This window comes from Monodelphis domestica, chromosome 4 (assembly GCF_027887165.1).
Source record: "Monodelphis domestica isolate mMonDom1 chromosome 4, mMonDom1.pri, whole genome shotgun sequence".
Taxonomy (NCBI): Eukaryota; Metazoa; Chordata; class Mammalia; order Didelphimorphia; family Didelphidae; genus Monodelphis; species Monodelphis domestica.
In genome coordinates, this window is record NC_077230.1 from 433226407 (window position 1) to 433251631 (window position 25225).

Sequence of the window (25225 nt, forward strand, 5' to 3'; positions counted from 1 at the left end):
GAGGTTGCTGCAAAATCTCTGCTATAGAAAGCCCTGTATTGATTTTAAATTTGACAATTATAAGTGAAGGAGATTTGTACCTTGCATATAATAAAAAAGGTTAAAAAATGGAAGCAAAACTTTAAGGCTAAACAAGTTAATGGTGCATAGGTGGCATCAGGAGGAAAATCAATACTTCCCAGAACTTTTTATCAACAAATTTGCCAGTCCATTCATAAAAATGGTCATTTTGGAACACAAGGCATTGTAGATTTGGTAAAGAAAGTATGGATAGCTCTTGGTATAACAAACATCACTGCTAAAGTATGTGCAGCTTGTGCAACTTGCCAAGCATATAACCAATATATATTTTGTGGAAAAGCATTTGGGGGACATCCTTTAGCTTACACACCATTTGAACATCTCCAATTTGACTTCATAACAATGCCAAAAGCCAGACATTACCAATTTTGTTTAGTGAAGTTGACCAGCTAACCAGATGGCTGGAAGCATTTCAAACTGCAAGAGTCATGGCAGCATTTGTAGCCAAAATGCTATTAAAAGAAATTATACCTTGATTTGGTTTACCAGTAAGAGTTGATTTAGACAGAGGAATGTATTATACAAATTCAATTTTTCACAAATATATTCATACCTTGGTATAACACCAAAATTTCATATACTGTACCACCTACAGAGCTCAGAACAAGTGGAAAGAATGAACAGAGAATTAAAGACAATGATAGGAAAATTATGTACTGAGACTCATTTGAAATGGCCTGATGCTCTACCATTAGCATTATTCTACCTGTGAAGTAGGCCAAAGGGAGATCATACACATGTCACCATTTGAGATGCTGTTTGATCATCCATTCATGCAAAACCATTTAATCCTGTGTATATCATGTTGTTAGGAGGAGATACAACTATTGCCATATATATATATATATATGAGATCTGCAAATCAAAATAAAAGAACTTCATGAATCAGGAGCTGCAGTGTAAGCTGGACCTATAGACTTTTGGTTACAGGATTTGCATCCTGGTAAGCCGGCCTGGGGAGCACCATTCAAAGTACTTTTAACAACCCCTATGGCAATCAAGATAGGAGAAAAGACAATGTGCGTTCATTGTTCTCACATGAAAAGAGTACCTGATGTCGAAAATGATATTCAAGAATAAGACTACAGATACAACTGGACACTGTTTTTAATGACATTGAATTCATCAAGAACAAGACTATAAAGCCAAATGGACACTATTTTCAAGAATATTTCAATGAACTCCTGAACTAATATTTTGCTGTTTAAAAAAAAAGGTTTGATTTTTTTTTTGGTGAAGGTTTAAAATAGAATGAATAATACACAATAGGTAAGTATATAATTTATTTGGATTTAGGATTACTATTTAAAAATGATTATTATTAACTTACTTTTATAGGATTATAACTATTTCTATATATAAACAATTTATATTTATGGCATTATAATAACTAATTGATATGTAAATAGCAAAATGTTTAAAAGCGTTTTAAGTGTTGATCAACATCCACATGGGGGGGACATTATATATTATAGGTGTATAATGTGTATATAAGGTTCTTATATACTTTTGTGTGTGCATAGTGTAAGGATAATTTTAGGGTTGTGACAGAAATCTAAACTACTTTTGGCCACCAGAGAAAATCCCAAATAAAATACTCAAGTCAGATGGTAATTTATGGTGATTTTAATTAATATAGAGGGAAGGAATTAAGGAGAAAAGAGAGGAGGGTATAGGATTTCTCCTGCCTGGCCTGTGTCAGAGGAAGTTCAAAGACTGCTGCTACGAGGTCTTTAAAGATTAGAGGCTTTCTAAAAGGACAGTGTTTGGAAGGTAAAGGAGGAAAGAATCAGCCTAAACTCCAAGAGAACTCAGTTAAGATGTCTCACCTGAACTAGGCTATTTAGCTTCTCCCGATATAGTATCAAGGAAAACTCACTGCCAAACCAGACAATAGCTGCCACCATGCCAAGATGCCAGAACACTTAGCACGCTGCCAGCCAGAGCCAGCTCTCCGCGGAAAGAAGCCAGAGAAAGGAAGTGATGAGAAATATATAGATGGTCTTTACATCACTTTTGTGTCTCACATGTGCCAATGGTAGCTTAAGCTCGACTTAGGACAGCCCAGGGGTCTGTCAGTTGTTTCTGATTTGTCATTTGCTAGCACATGTCTGTCATAGGCCATCCTCCTAAATACTTTATCCTTAAGTATGGTTGTAGACATGCCTATTTTTGTTAGACTTAAGTAGGGTGGAGTAATCTAAAGTTCACAATAGTAACTATAAGGTGAATTCAGATTAATACCTCTTGGTTCTTATTTCTGTAGAGAATAATAAGAAAAGGTTTTTATTTCTGCTGTAAGGTGTAGAAATATGAGGGTAGCTGGATGGCTCAGTGGCTTGAGTGTCAGATTCAGAGATAGGAGGTCCTGGGTTCAAATCTGGCCTCACACACTTCCTAGCTGTGTAACCCTCAGCAAGTCACTTGACCTCCATTGCCTAGTATTGGTTCTAAGACAGAAAGAAGGTAAGGGTTTATTTTTTTTTTTAATGGGCAGGGAGTTAATTTAATCTTCACACTGTAGAGTAAGAATTATGTGATTCTGTAACCATAAATGTTTGTAATTGTATATAATTTGAGACTTGCATGTTGCAAGATTTGTTTTGCTTTCTTTCTTTCTCTCTGTTTCTAATATAGAATATAAAATAGTTTTGTTTGAAAGATCCATTGAGGAGATTGTTCTCCCAACAGATCTCAGGGGGAGAAATGTTAAAAGGAGTTTTTTTAGTCTCTTCCTCTGTCTATTTAAGAGGCAGAGAAACAGAAATATTGTTCACTGAGAGTCTCTTAACTGACAGGCTCTGTGAAAGATTCTGTTACCTAGGAGATGAAGGAGTTATATTTAATAACAGTTTCAGTTAGAAAGGGAAACTTTTGTCTCTGGGCTCCCTAGGAAAAGGAACAGCAGTTTTTGGCTCTCTCTCTGAGGCTGGCAGTTTTCTAACTGACACCTGGGGACAGAGAAAACAGATTTAAGGCCTTAAGAGCCTTATTGATTATTGATCAGCTTAGGTAGTTAGGTAGAGAGTGGTTAAATTCATAGATAGTCAGAGTAAGGCCGAGTAGGCTGGTCTTGGCTGGCAGAAGAATTGCCCTTGAAGGCAGATAGATTTAAAGATTTTTTAGAAAGTTTTAGTTAGGATTGGCATCTTAGGTATATTTATAAGATATTAGGAGATTACTCTCACTTTCCTCCTTTCTATTTCCTATCTAAACTTGCCTAAAAATTGTTTTGTGTTCACCAAACTGCTCTCCTGACCTTTTTTCAAACTCCTATGAAAAATTTTAACCCTTCATACACATAGTCTACAATCATTGGTTTATAAGCCTTCCTTCCAGTGTGAAGATTCTGATGTCTAGGAACTTCTCACTTACAGCAAAAGGCATGCCCCTCAGAGCAAATTCCTAAGGTTTCTCTCCACTATGAATCCTCTGATGATGTCTGTAAATAAGAGATGATCTCTTACTGAAGGACTTCTCACACTGAGTTCATATTTTAGCTTGTCCACAGAATGACTAATAAACCTTTGTACTCCATTTCAATGTTTTTTCTCACTCATTACTCTGATAAGATTTCTATCTCATATGAATTCTCTCATGGGAAATAAGGGTTGACTGTTTCCTGAAGGTTTAACCACATTGCTTACATTCATAAAGTTTCTTTCCAGTGTGGATCTCTGATGAACAATAAGAGATTAAGTTCTTAAAATTTTTACTAGTCATCTCATTCATAGGGTTTCATTCCAGTGTGGGTTCTCTGATGCAGAGCAAGATTGGATCTCTGTATGAAGGTCTTGCCTCATTATGTACATTTATAAGATTTCTCACCAGTATGCATGCTCTGATGCCTAGCAAGATGACTTCTCTGTGTGAAAGTCTTACCACACTGTTTACATTCATAAGGTTTCTCTCCAGTGTGGATTCTCTGGTGAATAAGAAGAGATGAATGGCGGCTAAAAGGTTTACCACAGTCATTACATTCATAGAGTTTCTCTCCAGTGTGGACTTTCTGATGTCGAGCAAGATGGGAGCTGCTTCTGAAAGTCTTTCCACATTGATTACATTTATAGGGTTTCTCTGCAATGTGGATTTTCTGATGTCGAGCAAGAATGCCACTCTGTGTGAAACTCTTTCCACATTGCTTACATGCAAAAGGTTTTTCTCCAGTGTGGATTCTCTGATGTTTAAGGAGATCAGAATTGCATCTGAAAGGCTTTCCACACTGATTACATGCATAAGGTTTCTCTCCAGTGTGGATTTTCTTATGTTCAGTAAGACTGAAGTATTGCCTGAAACTCTTTCCACATTGATTACATTCATAAGGTTTCTCTCCAGTGTGGATTCTCTGATGTCCAGCAAGATAGGAGCTATTTCTGAAAGTCTTTCCACATTGATTACATTCATAGGGTTTCTCTCCAGTGTGGGTTCTCTGATGTTCAGCAAGATTGCTCCTCTGTCTGAAACTTTTTCCACATTGATTACAATCATAAGGTTTCTCTCCAGTGTGGATTCTCTGATGTTGAGAAAGCTCAGAATTACGTCTGAAAGTCTTTCCACATTGATTACATACAAAAGGTTTCTCTCCAGTATGGATTCTCTGATGCTGAGCAAGTCTGGATGACTTTCTGAAAGCCATTCCACATTGATTACATTCATAAGATTTTTCTCCAGTGTGGATTCTCTGATGATCAGTAAGAGTACTGCTCTGTCTGAAACTCTTTCCACACTGATTACACTTATAAGGCTTTTCTCCAGTGTGGATTCTCTGATGTGCAGTAAGACTGCAGTTCAGCCTAAAACTCCTTCCACATTGATGGCATTCATAAGGCTTCTCTCCAGTGTGGGTTCTCTGATGTGCATTAAGATTGCCCCTCTGTCTGAATGTCTTTCCACATTCTTTACATTCATAAGGTTTTTCTCCAGTGTGCATTCTCTGATGTGAAGCAAGACAGAAGCTTCGTGAGAAACTCTTTCCACACTGATTACACTTATAAGGTTTCTCTCCAGTGTGGATTTTCTGATGTTTAGCAAGGCAGGACTTCTGTTTGAAACTCTTTCCACACTGACTACACTTATAAGGTTTCTCTCCACTGTGAATTCTCTTATGTTGAGCAAGACCGGACTTCTGCTTGAAATTCTTTCCACACTGATTACACTCATAAGGTTTCTCTCCAGTGTGGATTCTCTGATGTGAAACAAGACAGGAGCTTCGTGAGAAACTCTTTCCACATTGATTACATTCAAAAGATTTTTCTCCTGTGTGGATTCTCTGATGGTCAGTAAGAGTACAGCTCTGTCTGAAACTCTTTCCACAATGAAAACACTTATAAGGCTTTTCTCCAGTGTGGATTCTCTGATGTGCACTAAGATGGGAGTTCAGCCTAAAACTCCTTCCACATTGATGGCATTTAAAAGGCTTCTCTCCAGTGTGGGTTCTCTGATGAACAACAAGATTGACCTTCTGTCTGAAACGGTTTCCACACTGATTACACTTATAAGGTTTTTCTCCAGTGTGGATTCTCTGATGTGCACTAAGATGGGAGTTCAGCCTAAAAGTCCTTCCACATTGATGGCATTCAAAAGGCTTCTCTCCAGTATGGGTTCTCTGATGGGTATTAAGATTGCCCTTTTGTGAGAAACTCTTTCCACACTGACTACAGATATAAAGTTTCTCTCCAGTGTGGATTCTCTGATGGTTAGCAAGACAATATTTCTGTTTGAAAAACTTTCCACACTGGTTACATTCATAAGATTTCTCTCCAGAGTGGATTCTCTGATGTATAACAAGATGAGATCTCTGTGTGAAAGTCTTTCCATATTGTTTATGTTCATGAAGTTGCTCTTTAGTATGACTTTTTTCATGTACAATAAGGGATGACTTTTCACTGAAAGTTTTAATACGTTGAGGATACTCATTAGATGACTGTCTAGTATGAATATTCTGATGAGAAATGAGTGATGAGTGTTTCCAGAAGCCTTGCCCACATTGCATACATTTATGCAGCTTTGTGCTGGTATGAAATTTTTGATGGTGTATAAGCGATAACTGTTTCTTAAAAGCTTTACCACAGTCATTACATTCATAATGTTTCTCTCCATTTTGAATTTTCTGGTGGTCAGTGAGCTCTGAATTATGACTTAAGGCCTCCTCAACTGCATTATGTGTATAAAGCATTTCTCCAGCATGACTTCTCTGATGTCTAATAAGTTCTGATTTTAAGTTGAAAGTCATCTCACAGTTATGACACTGATAGGTTTGTAATAATGGAGACTTCTCATGAGACTCAACAAACTCCACTTGTTCAGTAAAGCATTCCCTATATTTAAGGCCCTGAGAAGAGTAATGGCCTGAGATGGTTTTCTTATGTTGACTGAAGATGGAATATTGCCTTATATTCTTTTCATTTTTATCAAATTCATGGTGAACCTTTTGTATTTTTTCAATCTTGAAATCAGAATCACAGATTTCTTTCAGATTGGAGTCACAGTAATCATCATTCATGAATACTGGCTGTTGAGACTCTTCCCTGAGCTTTGCATTAATCTCTCTCATTTCAAGCCTCCTCTGTCCATCTGAAGAAAACAAAGAAAGGCATACATGAGGACAGATATACATATACCCAAATAGATAAGCTTCTCTCCACTTACAGAAAGTAAAATATTTCATCATTTATTTCTCTGGCAAAGAGAAGAGACTTCAAAATCAAATGGAAAGAATCAATCATTTGAAAGTTCTATTATTTTACAACTCCCAAATTGGATTAATTTATATAAAGTGATCGGTACAGAAATGCTGGAGCTTCATACAAACTTGCAATATCAAGGAGGACCAGCATTCTCATTACATTCCCACTCTGGGCCATGAACTCACAATGTCAAATAAGATGACCAACATCCTTGAGGCTGATACCAAAACTCATATCTTTTGAATGGGGATGCTCTCTTCACAGTACTAGATGCTCTTTCTACACTGAACATTCTTTTTCTTTTTAAAAGAAAAATCATTTTATTATTGTATGTGCACCTACTTATATTTCATTTTCTCAGCAACCTTTATCTTCTAGCTTAATATCAATCCAAAGACTAAACACCAACGGCTGGTAATCAGGGTTATATGACTTGTCCAGGTTCACACAACAATGGATTTTTCAGGCCAGATTTGAACCTAGGTCATTTTGAATCCAGACTGAGCACTCTATCCACTCTGCTACCTAGTTTTCCCTCACATGTTCATATGTCTGTGTGTACTGATCATTTGTAAGAGCACCCAACTCAGCTATACAGACAATCCCACTCTGGGGGCAGAAAGTGAGGAAGAACAAGAAGCCTCTTGATGAGGGTGAAGGAGGAGAATGCAACATTTGGCTTAAAGATTTAACATTTAAAAAAAACACCTAACACCTTGGCAATTAGTCCCATCAATTCCTATTAAATCAAAGGAGAATAATGGAAGAAGGCTTTGATTTTATTCTCTTGTGCCAAAGATGACTGCAGGTGGTGAGTGCGGCCATTGAAACCCATCTTCAATAGGTGAAAAGCTCTGGTACATCTGCTTGGCCTATTAAAAAGCAGAGACATCACTTTGCTGACAAAGATCCAGGGAGTCAAAGCTAGCGTTTTTCCAGCAGTCGTGTATGGCCTGGAGAGTTGGACTCTACCATGAACGCTGAGCATCACAGAATCGACACTGTCAAACTGTGATGCTAGAGAAGATTTCTGAGAGTCCCTTGGACAGCAAGATCCAATCAGTCAATACTTGGATAAATGAATTCAAAGAATTCACTCGAAGAGAAAATACTAAAGTGGTAGCTTGAGTATTTTGGTCATTTAAAGAGAAAGGAAGACTCAGTGGAAAAGACCCTGATATTGGGAAAGATTACAGGAAAAGGGGATGAGGGGGCTGGAGGGGATGAGATGGAGAGTGTCATGGAAACAATGAACAGGAACTTGGACAGGCTTCAAGAGATACTGGAGAACAGAAGAAACTGGCATGGCCCATGACGTAGTGAAGAATTGGACAAGACTGAAATAATTTTCAGTTCCAACATTTTTGAAATACAAATGTACCCAGGACCTCCCATCCCCAGTCTAGCTCTATCCACTGAGCCACCGGGCTGCCCCTCCACTTCCCTTTCAATCCTCTCTTCCCCTGCTCATGTATTTCATATTTTTTATTAGCTTGTGGTCCTTCCTATTTCTCTTTATTGATCCCTTCCACGCATCATCACAGTCATTCTTTGTCAACGCCATATCTTAAGCTCAGAAACACTTCTGGTCTTGGGTGGTAATTTTCAAAGTTATACCAAACTTTTCTTCTATTGGATTCAGATCCAGAGATGTGGTATTTGTGGCCCCTCTGCCAGATATTGATACTCATTTCATTGCCTGTCATGACTATAAGCAGAGTTTGATTTCCCTGTGGATACTTTTTATCTCATTTTTTCTTTACTTTTGGCTAAGACTGTATTATAACTACCAGCCTTGTATTTTGTATTCAGCTGAGCCATTCCACATTGTCTTCTGACTGAACCCCTTTTAGGCTAGTCATTACCTATTTTTAAAATCTTATCTTTAAACGCTTCTGCTCTCTAATTTAAAAAAAACTAAAATACTTATAACAAAAGCAATTCTTTAAAAATCCGTCTATTTCCTGTGCCCACAAATATTATGCCTTTGGGTAGAGCTTAAGTCTCTCCTTCCTTCAGGAAACAGACAGCATGATTCACTCTTAGTCCTATGGCAGCCCCTCGTGTTTGATGAACCCTTTGGAGGCTCCCAATAACAGGAGAAGACTTTGAAGCTAAAAATTCTTTAGAACTTTGAGCAGAAGACAACGGCCCAACTTTATCGAGTTCTTTAAATTCAGATGGAATAAATAGGAGGAGATACTCTCCCCTGGAACAAGCAGTGCAGGCATGGTTCAAGCACGCCAGTGTCCTTCCTGCAGGGATTCCAGGCTGGCCTCACATGCATCCCAAGATTGTGCGTTGCTGTTGTCACACTGTGACCACTCCTGACTCGGGACAACACAGCCTGGCAGTTTCTCAACCCAACATCCAGCTATTTCTTAATTGCCAGATGGTTCATTCACTTCAACATAGACAGAAGTAAACATGGGGAGAGGAAATGGCTGCTTAAGGAGAGCAACGTTCAGGAGAAAAGTGTAAAATAGGGGGCAGCTGGGTGACTCAGTGGATGGAGGCTTAGAGATGGCAGGTCCTGGGTTCAATTTTGGCCTTAGACACTACCTACCTGGGTGACCTTGGGCAAGTGACTTAACCCCCATTGCCTAGCTCTTTCTAGTCTTCTGCCTTGGAACCAATACACAGTATTGATTCTAGGAAGGAAGAGTTTATAAAAAAAGAATTAAAAATGATAATGATAGCTTATAATCATACAATGTCTCATATAAGCCCCAAACTTGACCAGTATCGTCTCCCTTTCTCCTCCTGGGAATCCTAGGAAGTAAAGGCCAAGCAATTCCCAATCGATTTGTAGTCACCTCCTGTGATAACAGAATTCATAAACCTGATTTCATGTCACTCACCCAGACTGGAGTTGCTGGGGCCTTCTCCCTCAAGCATCCATGGAGCTCTCCCTTGGTCAAAATGGGAGATCCAGTCTTCTCTGGGAACTGGAAGACCTGGGCATTTGGAAGAAGAATGAGAATAGAAAGACACTTGTCCTTTGGTTCTCTTTAGGGAAAAGGGGCATGCAAGACAGGTCACAGGGTGGTTCTGAGGACTCTTCAAGGATCATTTCCATGGTATTGATCATTGGGAGCTTTGGTGGAGGATGAGGAGATACCTGGGAAGCCAATTTGGAATCATAAAATTCTCTTTTCTCCACTTCCTACACAGAAGGATGGGTTGACTACATGAATTCTATTATTTAGAAATTGAGAAACAACACATAGTGTAGAGGTGTGTGGCTTGGACATGGATTCAGAAAGCTCTAACTTTAAATCCATTCTCAAATACCTACTCGCTAAGGGTCTCAGGGAACTCATTGATCCTCTGTTTGCCTCTATTTTCTCAATTGCAAAATGAGGCTGAATCTCATCTAACTCACAGGGTTGTTGTAAGAATTAAATTAGGTAATATTTTTAAAAGAAGTTTTTAGTGTGGTGTCTCACACATAGAATATCAGCATATAGAAATGTTTATTCCCTTCCCTTCCTACCATTTGTACTACAATTTGGGGGAGCTGTGAAGGAATAGCAGAGACACACTTGCTATACTCAGCTTGAGACTAAGACTAGGAGCTACAATTTATTGTGAATCATCAAAAAAGAACACTCCAAAGACTACAAGAACCCAAAGAGGAAGGGGCTCTTTTGGCAGGTTGGGGGTTCCCTTCACTGTCCATCTTCAAAGAAAAAGACCATGAGCAGGTTTCAGAAACTTGGCAGACAAAATTCATCCTCAGGTAAAAATCAGACTAGCTAGAACTCCTGAGATTACTTCTTCAGTTTGAGGTTCTTCAACACTGGTTTCGTTTTTTAACCTGAAGATCCAAACCAATGTGAGACAGCTTCAGGAACACTAAAGGAAAACCCCAGCTCACTATCAATACCTCAAAAGGCATTTTACAGGAAAACCAGGAAACAGGAAGATCCTGTCCTAGGACACAAAAGATCAGCATTTTGGCCTTACAAATAACATAAATGCCAGAAACCTTGCACACTATAGAGGGAATGAAGACAGTGCCTTGAGGGTAGATTCAGAATTACCAGGGAACATCGTCCTTACCCAGGAAGAGCATGTTCTGGACATTCTCCAGCATCACCTCCTTGTACAGCTCCTTCTGACCAAGGTCCAAGAGGCGCCACTCCTCCTGGGTGAAGTCCACAGCCACATCCTGGAACGTCACCAAGACCTAAACCACCAAAAGTCATAGAACACAGAGCTGAAGATCTCAGAAGTCATCTCATACTGAGGTCATTAATTTTTAGAAGGAAAATGAATCACAAAAACGATTCCCTCAAAGGGCATCATCCCCTTTATGAGTGTCCAAACCAACCCTTTGACCTTTAGTTATGAGAAGCACAATGGAATAATGAGAAGTTTTTTATATTGTCAGTTGGAAGTTGAGAAATGTGTACCTAAGAATAATTTCTACCTATGGTATCTGACAAGTTACGTGTCCTATCAGTGACATTTCAGGATCCAAGGAAGGGAAAAAGAATTGTTGGGATGATAGACCCCCTACTCCCTTATACTTGATTGGATTTTAGTGATAGTGATAGGTTTAAGATAATCAATATTGTGATTCTAAAGTGATTAGTATAAATTCCTTTATAATCTTAATACGAACAGAATTCATGATTTTTATGAGGCTTTCTAACTTAAATATATAAAGCATAAAAACTGCTTCTAAGGAAATTTCCAACCCTCCCCAAGTTTGTACTTCTCTTTGTCAAAAGATGCTGACCCTCTGAGTTCTATGAAATTTAAATTTACTCCATCCTGCTTAGTCTTTAGAATTTTAGCAACCAGGAATGTATACACCCCTACTTAAGGATTTAAGTGTGGGGAGGAAGGTCTATGATCCACGTGTGCTAGCAAGTGACAAATCAGAAATAATTGACTGACCCCCTGGGCCAAGTTTAAGCCACCATTGGTATATGTGAAACACAGGAAGTGACATAAAGAATTGCCTTTATATTTTGCGTCACTTCCTGTAAGAGGGACTTGGCGGTGGAACTTGACTGTGGAGGAGGTCAAGTGTAAGACCTCAGACTGCTTCCCTTAGACTGTCATGTGTTGAGTTCAAGGCTTACTCCCCTTTCCTTGGCTTTCTGGAGTCACAAGCCTCTGAGGAGGACCCTCATCTTGGAGAAGGCCTCATGGCTGGAAGGCATGCTAGATTTTATCCTCTGGCCTCCCCACCTTGGCTGGGGCCTTTGAACTCCTGCCTGGTATCTCTCTCTTTTTCTTCTTTCTTTCTTTCTTCCTTAATATCTTCACTGTATTGTAAATAAACCACCATAAAATTCCATTCTGACTTGAGTATTTCATTGGGATTTTAGAATTTAAAATTTCTGGCGACCAACTAAAATTATATTCACTCCAACCATAAGATTTACCCCTAAGGGTTTCATGACCATATATGGTGCAAACATTATGCATCCTTCCTTGTTTGGAAATAACCATCCTTCCCCAGATCAGACAAGTCTGAGGTAATGGTCATCACTATCTGCCTAAATAAGGGTACTGCCTTTAGACTAATATGGGCTTTCCTAGATAAACTAACTAATCAGCTTTGTACTTGGGTAACTGTTTCTAAATTAGGTCTATATGATGCTATGTCTTGTGATATAAGTCAACAACCTTGTATGGAAATATTAATTTTGTTATTGTCTCAGTATATAAACCAGGTCTCTGCCACAAGGTGTTGTCTCTTACTGGGGTCCAACAAAGTAATACATGCAAGAGAACTCTTTTATTGGAGGAATTAGCCCTCTTCCAATAAATTCTAATTTTCTACCTTGACTTGGAGAAATTTGGCTTTTCACTTTATTTACCTAAATTCTCTATATTGAGGTGGGTTTCTATCACTCAACAAGATGATGTGAAATTTCTTCCCCACAAGCTAGTCATGAGTCTACCAGACTTGGTGGATGCCGGCAGCAGCCTCAATCCTGCCAGCCAGCACAAGCCTTGAAGGAAACTAAACCAGCAGTGACATCCAGAGCTCTCATCCTACAGGCTAGAAGGGGCCAGGAAACTGGTTAGAAGGACCTAACAGAGGCCTCTTCAGTGGCACTGGGTGTAGGATTCTGTTGTATTACCCCTCTGGGGATCTGGGTCCCAGGACTCATTTACAGTCCCAGGATGAGCAGGAGTACGAACACACCAGAATCTGTGACTACAGTGGAACAGGAATCCTGGTCATGGGGGGGGGGGGTGGTGGTGCAAAATAGTGCTTGTGGTTGCTTGTAAACTAAGATGGCAGTGACTATACCTCTTATTATGTGATATCATCTTGGAAGGACTAAAAACTTACTGGATCCCAGAATTAGCTCTGAATTGAAAAACTTGAAACTTGAGACCGCCCCGTGAACCCCAAAAATATAAAGTTAAAAGTTATGAAATAAGATGGGAAAATGAGAGAAAAAACCAAAAACATGACCATAGAAGGTTATTATGGTATCAAAAGCAAAACAAAACTCAGAAGGAAACAATTATGCCAAAAAAGCTACAGAGAAAGCCTCAAAGAAAAATGTCAATTGGTCTCAGATCCCAAAATATTTGCTTGAAGAAATCAAATGAGATTATTCAAATTAAATAAGAGGAGTGGAAAAATTGAGAAAAGAATGAGAGTGATGCAAGAAATGAGGAACCACACAAAATGGGAAAATATGTACAAAAATTCATTGAATAAAAATATCCTTTAAAGCAGATTTGACCAAATGGGAAAAGGATGTATGAATTTTTATTCACTGAAGAAAATAAAGAAAAATTAATCATAAGGAAAAGGCACAAAAGTTCATGCAGAATAAAATTCCTGAAAACATAGATATGAACAAGTGGAAGTAAATGACCATGAGACATCAAGAAACAATTAAAAAAAAGAATGAAACAATAAGGGGAAATGTGAAACATTTCATTGTAAAAACAAATGACCTGGTACATGGATCAAGGAGAAATACCCTAAGAATCATTGACTACCTGAAAGTTATGGTTAAAGAAAGAGTCCAGATTCATACTTCAAAAAAATTAAAAAGAAAAATTTCCTGATCTTCTAGAAATAGTGGGTAGAATAGATATTTAAGGAATTTGTTGATCACCTCCTAAAAGAGATTCCAAAATCAAAATATTCAAGAATATTGTAGGCGAATTCCCAAACTCCCAGGATTTCTCTTAATTAATTTGGGACTGGAGGGGCTTCTGAATTATATTGTAAACATGGTGATATTAAGTCATCTTTTTCATTGCAAATTTTTTCTCTCTAAGCCTGACCATAGCACTATCTATGTTTCTACTTACTCTCCTTTTTCTTTAAATTCATACTTTGCCATTCTAAACAAGGAAATTGTAAAAAATAAGTATCTGAGTCTGATCACATGAAGAGATTGAAATGAAATGTGAATGCTGTCTTTCCATGTGGTCGTATTTGTACCATGGACGGGAAAATATGAGAAAGGAAAGGTCAAGTTTGCATTTTGGAAGGTGTAAGAATGAATGGCTAAAAGGTTCATTGAAAGGTAGAATCTCGACCAATATGGTGCAGATTACATCTGAAAGGTTTTCTGATTGTCATCATCAATCAATTCCACCGAGATGATGGGTTTTCTTACTTGGTAAAGTGGTCTCGGATGGGAATCCTGCTCAGGAAGTCACCAGGCTGCCCACCAGAGTCTGTGCTGACCCCAGAAGGCTGTAAGACGATGGCCCGACAGTAAGAGCCCGCCAGGGTCACCTGATGTCTTCCATGAGACGCTCCTAATTCTGGACTTACTTTTCTCTCAGTCCAGCTCAAAGGGCTGGACTGACTTCTGACAGCCCGAAATGCCGGAGTGACTCACGTGGAGGCGACGTTAGTGACTGCCGGCCTCGCACGATCATCGTGGGAGGAGGCCACGGTGGGCCCCGCCGTGTTACACTCTCTCCTTCCTCCTTTCTGCTACTCACTGGCTCCTGCGGGGTCTCGAGCCCCCCTCCTTGTCCTTCCTGGCCCTGAGCTCGGGCCCCTTTACCTACACCTGTGTGGCTGGACTCGAGGGCTCTAACGGAGATTTGCAGCCCTCACACACAAGAAGGAAATCTGTGGGGTGGGAACGTAGTGTCTGAGACCAGATTCGAACCCAGGCCCTCCCTCCTCTAGGCCTGGCTCTCCATCCACTGAGCCACCCCAACATCCCCCTGAGGATTTATTCTGAAACACTTCTTAGATCTCCCTTTCAGGACTGAATCCCAAATCCCTTCTGAAGAGTCCGCGGGCCCATCAGGATGGATGAGCTCCCAACAGCCGGCTCCGGGAGCTGCTGCCATCGCTGGTAGCCGTGGGGAAGGCCGAGGAAGGCCCTCTTGACTCAGTTTCTCCTACAGGGCCATCTGAGGCCTCTCTCTGCCTCCATCTTGGCCTGAGCCTGAGCAAGAGCCTTCCTGAGCTGGGGCTCAGCCCTGGGCACACTGCACTCACCTGGGCCGGGGGGCCGGGGCTCCCAGGGGCCACCCCTCTGGCTCTAGGCCTGGGTCCTCTGCAAGCTCTTTGTCTCCTCTTCCTGGGCAGGAGGCTGGCTGCAGGCATTGAGGCAGGCTGAGGTCCAGCAGGGAGAGCCTTCAGGGTCCAGGGGGAGGACAAGAAAGGAGGTGAGGCAGGCACAGGAAGGTGCTCTGAGCAGGAAGACTCCCCCCTCCCTCTCTTACTCCTCTTCTCCCATCCTCCTGCAGAGACCAGGAGGCAGAAGGGGCTTTGGGATCCCAGATGGGAGGGGGGCAGTGAGAGCCTCCAGGACCCCCAGTCAGAGCTCTGCCCTCCCTGCGGCCCCCCTGCCCAACCCTCACCCTCCTGCCTGGTCTAGGAGGGAGGGAGCTGGGACAGGCTGAGGACCAGGAGGGCTCTGGGATGGGGCTGCCAGGAATGACCAGGGAAGCCCGAGGCTGGGAGACACAAGCCTGGCTGGGATTCTCTTGCCTGGAAGGCTCACTGAGGGCTCTGAGAAGGGAGGCAGGAAGCAGGAGGCCTGGGCAAGGAAGGGGCTGGGAGCAGAGGAGGACCCTGTAACTGAGGGAGAGGGGGAGGAGACATCCCGTGCCAGAAGAGTTCCAGGAGGGCAGCTGAGCCTGGGAAAGCAGGAAGATGGTCCCAGGCTCTACCCAGGAGCTGGGGAGGACGCCTGGGACCCCCTTTTGGAGCTTAGCTTGCAGGCTGGTTCTCTGGGCGTGTTAGAAGAGCTTTTGTACTCTCTCCCTCTGTTTCTTTCAGAGAAACATTTCTCAGTAAGTCAGCTAACATCTGACAGCCTCTGAAAGGGAGCTAAAGGTTCCTTTATGTAGAACACAGAGGAGGAGTTAAGTAAAAGGGTCACTTGACAGGGCTGACAGTTAAAATAACTGAGAGTTGGGGATAGAGAAAAAGGATTAAAGGCCTTAACAGCCTGGAAGGAGGTGGTAGGTGATTAATGCTCCCATTGATTAGTTTAGATGGGTAGATCCACAGTGAGGAAATTCTTCAGTGTAGTCAGAGGAGGCCTGTCCTGGCCCTGGCAGAAGACACTGCTCTCCAGGGCAGAGAGAGTTGGCTTTTTTTAGCCATTTTAGTTAGGGTTGGTATTTTAGGTATAGGTATAAGGCTTCTCTCGCCTTCTTCCTTTCTATCTTCTATTTGAACTTTCCTAAAAATAAACGAATTGCTTTGTGCGTAAGAGACGGCTCTCCTGACCTTTGTCCAAATCCTACCAAACCTTTTGACCCTTCACAGGTCCTTGGAGGTAAACTAGAGACAGGAAGCTCAATGCCTGGGATCGGAAGGGGAGGCTGCAGGAGAGCCATAGGTCCAGTGAAGGCACCTTCCTTAAAAGCTTTGGTGTCTGGGTCCCAGGGAGGTCCTGGAGGAAAAGAAGCAGGACTCCTGGGTCCCTGCAGAGAACCAAGGTTGTTGGTAGGGCAATGGAATTTCTGAACAGGAGCTAGGGGAAGGGAAATAGGGCATATGGTTCCTGGTGAGAGTTAGAGGCAGTGCTCCTGGGTGGGTATGAGAGAGGTCTGAAGTGTGACCCAGAGGACAGTGTCCCCAGACATTTGGGATATGATGGGGAACCTGGACAAGAAACAAAAAGGAGAGTTGAAGAGAGAGCCAGATGGGGGAGGTACAAGTGCTCCCATCAGCTCAAGTGGACACTCACCATGAGGTCAGAGAGGAAGGATTGGACTCAAAGGAAAAGGCAGCCAGCAGAACCCAAGTGCCACATGGCTTCCTGACTCAGACCTACCTATGACCTACATGCACTGGGCTGTATTCAAGAAGGCAGAAGGACTTTGTTTTCAACAGGAGACTAATGTCTGGGGTTCCAGAAAAAGAAGAAAGTTTGATCTCAGTTCCAGTGGTTCAGGTTTTCAGTCAACCCACTCTGGGCTGATCTTCTGAATCTCAAGGGTCCCACCCTAACCCTCCAAATTCCTGGACCACTGGAATCCCTCTCTTCTACTCTAGATTCCTCCCAGGCCTCCAAACTCCACCCCAGAGCTCAAATTCCACCTGGGCCATCAACCACCAGATAGGCCATCTGGGAGGCTCCTCCTTCCCCCACAGTTTCCCTCCTTCCCTATCTCTTCTCTAGGTCTCACACCCTCCTCCCTAGGGGTAGAATCTCCTGCCTTCTTCCAGCTCTGCCCCTCCTATACTCAGCTTCTTCCAAATTAGGACAGACAGACCTTGCATCCCTCCTCATTCTCCCAAACATATCCCTCTCCCACATTCCCTAAATCACTAGGCAGGCATCCCTGTCCTCCCTGCAGTCTGTACCTCAGACTAAATCTTGCTCCCCAATTTAACTGTCTCTCCTCAACCTGAAAACATTTGCACCCTTTCAGGGTCTTTCCCTTTATATTGTTATTCTTGCTTAAGAGGCATTCTCTCAGTGGAAGACAAGTGGATCCTCTGGGAAAACTAGCCAAGAAATCAGGATAACTGAGTCTCTTTTAGTCCCTTAGTCTTCTTCTAAAAGAAGCCTTTCTGTTTCTTCCTTTTATCAGAGAGAGATTACAGAGCAGGGAAAACATGACTTAGAAGTTTAGTCAAAACTTATTAAAGCAATTTTCCATGAAAAAGTCTTCATTCAATTTTGAGATATTAGTTAGTAAAACAAAATCAAAGCCTGTATCTGCTAAGTGAAAAATCACACAAACTGCATTTCTGTATTCACTCTACCTCAAGAAAGTTCAGTAGTTTAAGTTGTTATTTTTTGTTTTCTTACTTTCAGGATAAAAATAAAATAAACAAAAATGAAATATATATCAGTCAGGAACACTTGTGTTTCTGCTGGGCTTTGTATCCCAAAGAAATGATAAGGGAAAAGACTCCTACAAGAATATTCAGAGCTGCGCTTCTTTGTGGTGGCAAAAAATTGCAAAATGAGCAGGTGTCCATTGACTGGAGAGGCTCACACCTTGTGGTATCTGATGGGAATGGAATATTATTGTGCTGAAAGGAAGGAAGAACTGGAGGGATTCCATGTGAACTGGAAGGACCTCCAGGAAGTGATGCAGAGTGAGAGGAGCAGAACCAGGAGAATGTTGTATACAGAGACTGATACATTGTAGCAGGATCCCATGTAATTGACTTCTCTACTAGCAGCAGTGCAATGACCCAGGACAATCCTGAGGGACTTATGAGAAAGAACTGTGGGAGCAGAAATTCAAAAGAAAAATACACGAGTGATCACGTGGTTTCATGGGAATATGACTGGGGTTTGGGCTCTAAATGATGACTATTGCAATTAAGAATAACATAGAAATACATTTTGAACAATGATGCATGTATAACCCAGTGGAATTACTTGTCAACTCTGGGTGGGGGGAATTCAGAGGGAAGGAAGAAAACATGAATCATGGAACCATGAACAATATTCTTAATTAATTAAAAAACAATGAAAAAATGAAAAATCAATCAAAAATTTCAAAATAAAAAGCACAATGTACTTACTTCACCTTTTCTCAAAACTGGGAAGCTGATCTTCTGGATTCGAGTTTTGAGGGGAAAGAGAGCAATCCTGTTGTTTTTCTCAAAGTGAAGTTTCTACTCCAATAAAATGTGAAACTAAAATATTCATCTAAATTTTAAAACAATTTTTAAACAAATAAACTTCTACATATTTTCCGCAGGAGCCCCCCCCTCCCCCCCCCCCACACACACATTGAAGGGAGATCTCTGTGTGTCTGTCTATCCATTGATCTAGAAAAGAGGTGAGGGTTGGAGGGGGAGGGACAGGGGGTCCAGCATGGTGGCTCAATGGATTGAGAGTCAGGCATGGAGACAAGAGATCCTGGTGTGAGGAGGGGGCTTTGTGGTGCCCTGAAAATATGGTTTCAAAAAGCCTCTCCCTCATGGCCAAGCGATGTGCCAATTCCAACCATGCTGACAGAGTATGACCCCAGCAACTGGCTCCAAAGGGTCCTGCCATTACCCTTGTAGCCTCTCCTCCCACTCTCCCAGGTACAGGAAGCAACCTGCAGCAGGCCTTGGGCCATCCTTACTTCTAGCAGCTCATAGCATTTCTCTGCAAGAGTTCACACAATCATGGCTGAATTCAGAATGCGCAGCCAGACTAAATTATGGATGACCAGAGAAAATGGCTCGTGTTGGGGGCTCCCGGGGGAAACAGGCCCGTTAGCCAAGCTGTGGAACCCCAAGTCACCAGACTGTGTGTCCAGGTGACTCCAGGACACACTCCTGGCCACGTTCCCCCAAAGACAGCCAACCAAGAGGACATCTCGAGGGGCTCCTGACAGCTCCTTCGGTTATGGCGAAGTCCTGGAGGCTAAAGCAGGAGCTCCTTCCAGAGGAGAATGGCTGGCGAGGTGTGCCTGAGCCGGACGGAACATGCCTGGGCCATGAACAAGGGGCCCTTTCAGGGAAAGCTGGGATACCGGAAACGGTGAAGGAGCAACAACTTGGAGAGCTCCCACAGCTGGGTAACTGTGATGAGCAGCCAGTATTCGGGAGGACTCCTGGAGACGTGACCCAGAGGCGATGGACGTGGTGACCTGGGAGGGACCCCGAACTGTGGAAGTCCTCAGAAAAGCCATCAGCACAGGCAGAGGCCCGATATCTGGCAGCTCTCCCAGAGCCCGGCGCCCAGCGCTTCCCAGGGCGGGCGGCGTCCACCTGGGGCTCTGGGACGGGGAAGCAGCAGGGATTGGCATCGCTATGGGCCGCACTCCAGCCCTGGGGTGGTGGGTACAGGATGGTACTGCGCAATTCCCAGTTGGGAAAATCCCTCCCAAGTCCAGTCTGTGCAGTGGCTTCATGGATCAGAGACTGCAGCCCAAGGTGGAGGCTGAGGAGGAGCCACGTTCCATAGGGAGGAAGAGAGGAAGGCAGGGAAGGGCAGTCGGGGTGGCTAAAGAGCAGCCTTCTCTGCTGTGCCCCCTCACACAAGCCCTGGGATCCCTGCTTGGGAATCTCAGGTCGGGGCCTTCCCCGTGGTCCAAGCTGAAAAAAGTGCCCAAGGGACGAAGGGAAAACAGAGAAAGCAAAGGGGCTTCCTCACCTTCCCGCAGGACTCGCACTCTCAGCTCCCCCCGGAACTTCACCTTGAGTCTGGATCCCCAAACCTAACCCCATCTCAGACTTCCTGCCCAAGCCAACAGCTCTGGGGGCTCCCTTCCACGCAGAAATGGCGCCCGTGCTCTGCAGTCCTGCCCACGGACCCTGCAGGCTCTCGGGCTCTCCCGGCTTCCACCCCACCGGTGAAGAGTCCACTTCCAAGAAAGAGAAAGGGGAGCCCAGAGCAGAGGTCCCGGGGCCCCTCTCCTTCCATGCTTCCCTCGGGGCCCAAGCTGTGCTGGCTCTGCGGGGTGGATGCTGGGGGGACCCCGGAGTCAGGCCGCAGGACCTCAGACAGGACAGCTGCCTCTGGGACTCCCAGGTCCTGGCCTGAGGGTGCTCCGGATCCAAGTCTCCTCCAGAATTCACCCCCAGGACTGGGGGGGAGTCCTGGCTCCTCCTGAGGTAAGGCCTGGGGAGGGGAGGAAAACCCAGCTGGGATGGCTGGGCTCCAGCCTGGATTTAGCCTCAGAGACACAGGGGAGCTGGGGGAGAGGCAGAGCCAGCAAAGGGGGAGGAGCAGCCTGGGGTGCCTGGGGGGCTCAGGGGGGAGCAGCCCCTGGGCAGGGACAGTGTGGTGACCCCAGGGGTAGAGACAGAGGAGATCTGCACCCAAGCCCTGGCTTCCTCTTCCTCCCAGACCTGCCTTTCCTCCCCCACGGAGCCAAGCAGGCCCCAGACCCCATCCTGCTCTGCTCCATGCCCTGAGCCATGCCACCCCCGGCCCAGGAAGTTGTGCCCCCAAAGGGCCTCCCTGCCCCCTCTCCCCTCTGGAAGACAAAGTCCTGGGGGGCCAGAACAGGCTCTGACAAGGCACAGGGAAAGGCCCCTTCGTGGCCCAAGGGGGACACGGAGGCCAGCATGGAGGCAGGCCCAGGGGGGTGATTCTGGCTGGAGGAGAGGTAAGTTGGGGGGCCCAGCCTGCGGGGGGGAGGGGGCAGCAGGGGGGGGGGAATGCCTGGAAGCACCAGGAGGGATGTGGAGGAAAAGCTCTGGGAGGCAGCTGAGTTCAGGGGCAGCCAGAGGGCTCCATGGAGAGAGCCTGGCCCAGAGAGCAGAGGTTCTGGGTTCAAATGTGCCCTTCAGGGTCTTCTGGAGCCCAGACTCAGCCCTGACTGTGACCCAGAAGGGGAGGCTTAACCAGGAAGGGCAACATGGCAGGGGGAGGCTGGGAGAAGGCAGGGCTTGTGCTGGGGAGGGAAGGGGAGGACCAGGAAGCCCCTGCTGGGGGAGGCCTGGGCTGGAATGGGGAGTCTGAAAGTCTGAGAGGAGGCCCTAGGGGGAAAAGCCTTCCTGCAGGGGGAGGGCAGGAGCCAGGCCTGGGGGTGCCTGCAGGAAAGGGCTCCTCCTGGGGGCTGGCAGCTCTAGAAGGACCCCCCAGAGGTGCTGCACCCTCCCTGCTGCCTCCCCAGATTGCTGCAGTTGGGGATAGGGTTGGCCCCTCCTTGGGGGGGGCCCGGGCTCCCCCCAAAAAGCACAAGGAGCAGAAGGACTTTCAGAGATCCCTGGAGGAGGGGAAGCTGTGGGAGGGGCCTGGACTGTCAGGGGCTGCCCCGTGCCTCAGTTTCCTTCTCTGTCAGAAGGGGGGATCCCTCTGCAGGCCTCGGGAAAGAGGAATCTCTATTCACCGATCAGCCTGTCAATCAATCAATCAATCCATGGAAATTTATGAGGCCCCTGCTGTGGGCCAGGCTGTATCCCGAAGCAGCTTCCAGCTCAAAGAAGCAGCAGGGCAGGGCTGGAAGGGAAAAAAGGGTGGGCGGGGCCGAAGGCGGCGGCTCCCCAGGCCTTAGGGACCGTGAGCGTATAGCTGGTCCCTCTGCCCGCCCTGCACCCAGGGGCAAGAGGACTCCATTTCCCAGAATGCCTTGTCCTGCCTTAGGGTAAGTCTTGGCCCCTCCCTCTTCGGAGGAATTCATATCCCGGAATACCTGTTTCCTGTCTTCGCCCTCTTCTTGGCTCCGCCCCCTACAGCAGCCTCCAGGTACGCAGGGAATCTCTCCTGGCCAGGCTCGGCTTCCGGAAGGCTTAGAGCGGTGCGTCTTGGACCTTTGTTGTGTGAGAGGAGGAGGGGAGGGAGTCAACGGGCCACGCTCGGCCCGGGCTCCTTGCTCTGGCAGCCGAGACTTTCTGCTGTTGGGACCCGGAAGACCCAGACAGACCAGTTCCCGGTTAACGAGGCGGGGAGTGTGGGCGGAAGCTGCTGCGCACGCGTAACGGGGTAGGAGGGGCGGGGCAAAACGCGTAATGGCGTGCTTGGGGGAGGGGCTCTCCCAGTGTCTCCCTTTGAGTCTCTCTGTCATGGCGGTGTCTCGGTGTCTGCCATCACCTTAAAGGGACTCAGAGAAAGGGACAAACACGGTAGTACGGGGGCGGGCGGCTCTGAGTGGAGCGAGAGCCGTGGCGGGGCTTTGCCCTTCCCCGCACACCGGACCTGAGAGGCTGCTGGGGGAGGGGTGGTCTGGACTCTACCTCAAAGGTGACAACCAGGGAAGAAGGAGCCTGGTCAGCGGGCAGCGGGGGTATCTCTGCCCACCTGCCAGGGAAGGAGTCCTAACGTTGGGCTCCGAGGAAATGGCAGGCCGCTCTCCCCGCCCCCACTTGATGCCCCCATTCCCCAGCAACCCTCCATCCAGCCAGTGCAGCTTTTGAGTGGAAGGAAGCCAAAGAGGGGGTGGGGGCGGGGCGGGGCGGACGCTGCCCCGCACATCCAGTACCTTGTTCTGGCCTCCCAGGGCGGGCCCTGAGCTTCTCCCCACAGTCCCTGCTCACAGCCCCTCCCCCCTGGCCATAGGAGGGCCTCCCTGGTGGGTGCTGGGAATGCGGGGGTGACAGACAGCGTTGGGCTTCCCCAGCCCCAGCAGGAAGAGCCTGGCAGGGCTGGCACCGAGTTGGGCACAGGGCCGCCAGGGGAGGGGGCTGGGCTGGCCGAGGAGAGCTGCCCCAGGGAGGAGAGCAGGCCTGGGGGGGAGCCGGGGAGGCGGGGCCTGGCAGGAAGGGGCCATCCAAGGGCTCTTCTGGTTCCTGAAGGCCAGTCAGGGACAGGGCAGCCCCCTGAGCTGGGTGAGCCCCGGCTGTGCCCGGCCTGGGGGGTTTCTGCAGTTCCTCCATGGAGGACGTTGTGAGGGTCAGAGACGGCACTTCAGAGGTGGGGGCGGGGTGGGGGTGGGAAGCTGCTAGGAACCAGCCAGAGCAGAGAAGTTCCAGACAAGAAGCTGTTTTCTTTCCGAGTTCTCTGCATTCTTCCCATTGAGTCCAGATTTCTCCACTTTCCTTTGGAGTGGAAATCTTTTGGCCTTCTGGCTCTAGCTGTGTCTGAATGAGGACTTTTCCTGCCCTGCTAGTAGCATGTTATTGTCCGATCTGGCCTCCGCCTTGTCAGTTATTCCTGTCAGCCTCTCAGCTTCTCCTCTCGAACCCTGGATCCCCGGGTTTCCATGGTTACAGACTTAGACTTAAGACCCTTCGTTTTTCATCAATAAACTGTTTTTGAAAATAAACATTGAATTGTGATATTTTCGTGGAATAAATTTCTCTCCAACCTGGCCAAGCGCCTGCTTCCCCTGGGATGAAGTAATGAGGGAGGAGCTGAGGCCTCCTAAGGCCCCTCCTCAGCGGCTATTTATGAATCTGAGCTGTGTGAATTTTAAAAGTCTCCATCTTGGTCTAGCACCCAAAAATTGTGCACACCCATACTACACGGGCATGTGCTAGTCAATGACAAATCAGAAATAACTAACTGCCCACCTGGGCTGTCCTAAGCCAAGCTAGAGCCAACCATTGGCATTTGTGAGACACAGGAAGTGAGGTAGGGAACAGCCTCTGGAATTCGCTCACTTCCTGTGGAGAGAGAGAGAGACGAGGAGCTGGTTGGTGTTAGGAACTTGGACAGGGAGGACGCCCGCAGACAGCTTTCCTTCAGATCACTCAGGTGAGTTAAGGACTGATTCTTTACACCTTAGGCCCTTTGGGCCTAAAACTCCCTCTGCCTTGGTCAGAGGTTGAGTAGCCTCTTTCCCTTTTCTCTTCTCTCCTTCTCTCCCTCTCCTTTCCCTACTCCCATTGTGATTAAACCTCCATAAACTCCATTCTGACTTGAGTGTTTCATTTTAGGAATTTCAACCTCTCCCAGAAGCCTAAAATTTAACCATTACAATTGGCGTAACCACTTCGGGGAAAAAAGAACTATATCAGTCTTCTGATGTCCTTACTAATCACCTGGGAGAAGTCCCACCCCGGCTACCCCCTCTGGCTCTTGGCCCTGCTTTAGTGCTTCGAAGGTTTCTAGAACCTCAATAAATTTCCTGAATTTTCTTGCTCTTTCACCCCACTTATTACTCACTCCGTCAGTCCTTTTACCAAATACCTTGGCTTAAAGACACAGCTGCCAGAACAGGTGAGTATAAAACACCTTTTCTCTCTTCCCTTTTCTCCTTAAGTTAAATTGGGGTCAACAGGATTTTTTTTTCCTTCTCCCCTTTGTCTCTCATTTCCGTCTCCTTTTACTTTAAGGAGGTGGCTCAGTAGATTGAGAGGCAGGCCAGGCTTACCTAATCAACTGATTAGCAACGAGGAACCTCAGGAGAAGAAGCTCTTAGGAGCTCCTAGCCCGCAAAAAAAAAAAAGAAAACAAAAACCAGCTGAATACAGCTAGGGAGCTAACTTAAAACCCATTTTTTTTTCTGTTTCCTGGCCTTTCTAGTCTTAAAAATTTAAGTGGGCTTTGCTCAAGGAAGATAGCACATGGTCCTAGCCGTTTTAGCCTGAGGGCTAAAGAAGATTGCTGGGACCCACCCATATACACACTTTGTAAAAGAAGGAGGTTTAGTTTTGCCTTTTGTTTACGGTCTATTCACTCCTAATCAGCCCT

General features: G+C 45.5%; 1 protein-coding gene across 10 annotated transcripts; it reads right to left on the minus strand.

Moving 5' to 3' along the window:
* Positions 1–1170: 1170 nt before the first annotated feature.
* On the minus strand, positions 1171–23466 carry LOC103106536 (zinc finger protein 271). Of its 10 annotated transcripts, XM_016426959.2 has the most exons (8): positions 23073–23326; positions 22287–22404; positions 18733–18859; positions 17021–17090; positions 15229–15366; positions 10833–10959; positions 9629–9724; positions 1171–6654 (listed from the first exon to the last, which is right to left on the minus strand). In XM_016426959.2, the coding sequence occupies exons 5-8, from the start codon at positions 15334–15336 to the stop codon at positions 3884–3886; spliced, it is 3102 nt and encodes a 1033-aa protein (XP_016282445.2). In that variant the 5' UTR covers positions 15337–15366; positions 17021–17090; positions 18733–18859; positions 22287–22404; positions 23073–23326; the 3' UTR covers positions 1171–3883. The 10 variants fall into 10 exon arrangements, with proteins under 10 accessions (XP_016282445.2, XP_016282448.2, XP_016282446.2 ...); XM_016426962.2 differs by lacking the exon at positions 17021–17090 and having other exon boundaries at positions 18738–18765; XM_016426960.2 differs by lacking the exon at positions 17021–17090 and having other exon boundaries at positions 18738–18859.
* Between the last annotated feature and the right edge of the window lie 1759 nt (positions 23467–25225).

What these genes read in the sequence shown, in the direction of transcription:
- LOC103106536 (XM_016426954.2), bottom strand. Translation starts at nt 22,658, where the DNA reads ATGACAGAGAGACTCAAAGGGAGACACTGGGAGAGCCCCTCCCCCAAG. An exon ending in CAGTTTTGAGAAAAGGTGAA is followed by an intron (nt 15,367 to 18,732) that starts GTAAGTACATTG and finishes TGGACCCTGAAG; the next exon opens with GCTCTCCCTGCTGGACCTCA. An exon ending in GCCCCGGCCCCCCGGCCCAG is followed by an intron (nt 10,960 to 15,228) that starts GTGAGTGCAGTG and finishes TTGGTGGTTTAG; the next exon opens with GTCTTGGTGACGTTCCAGGA.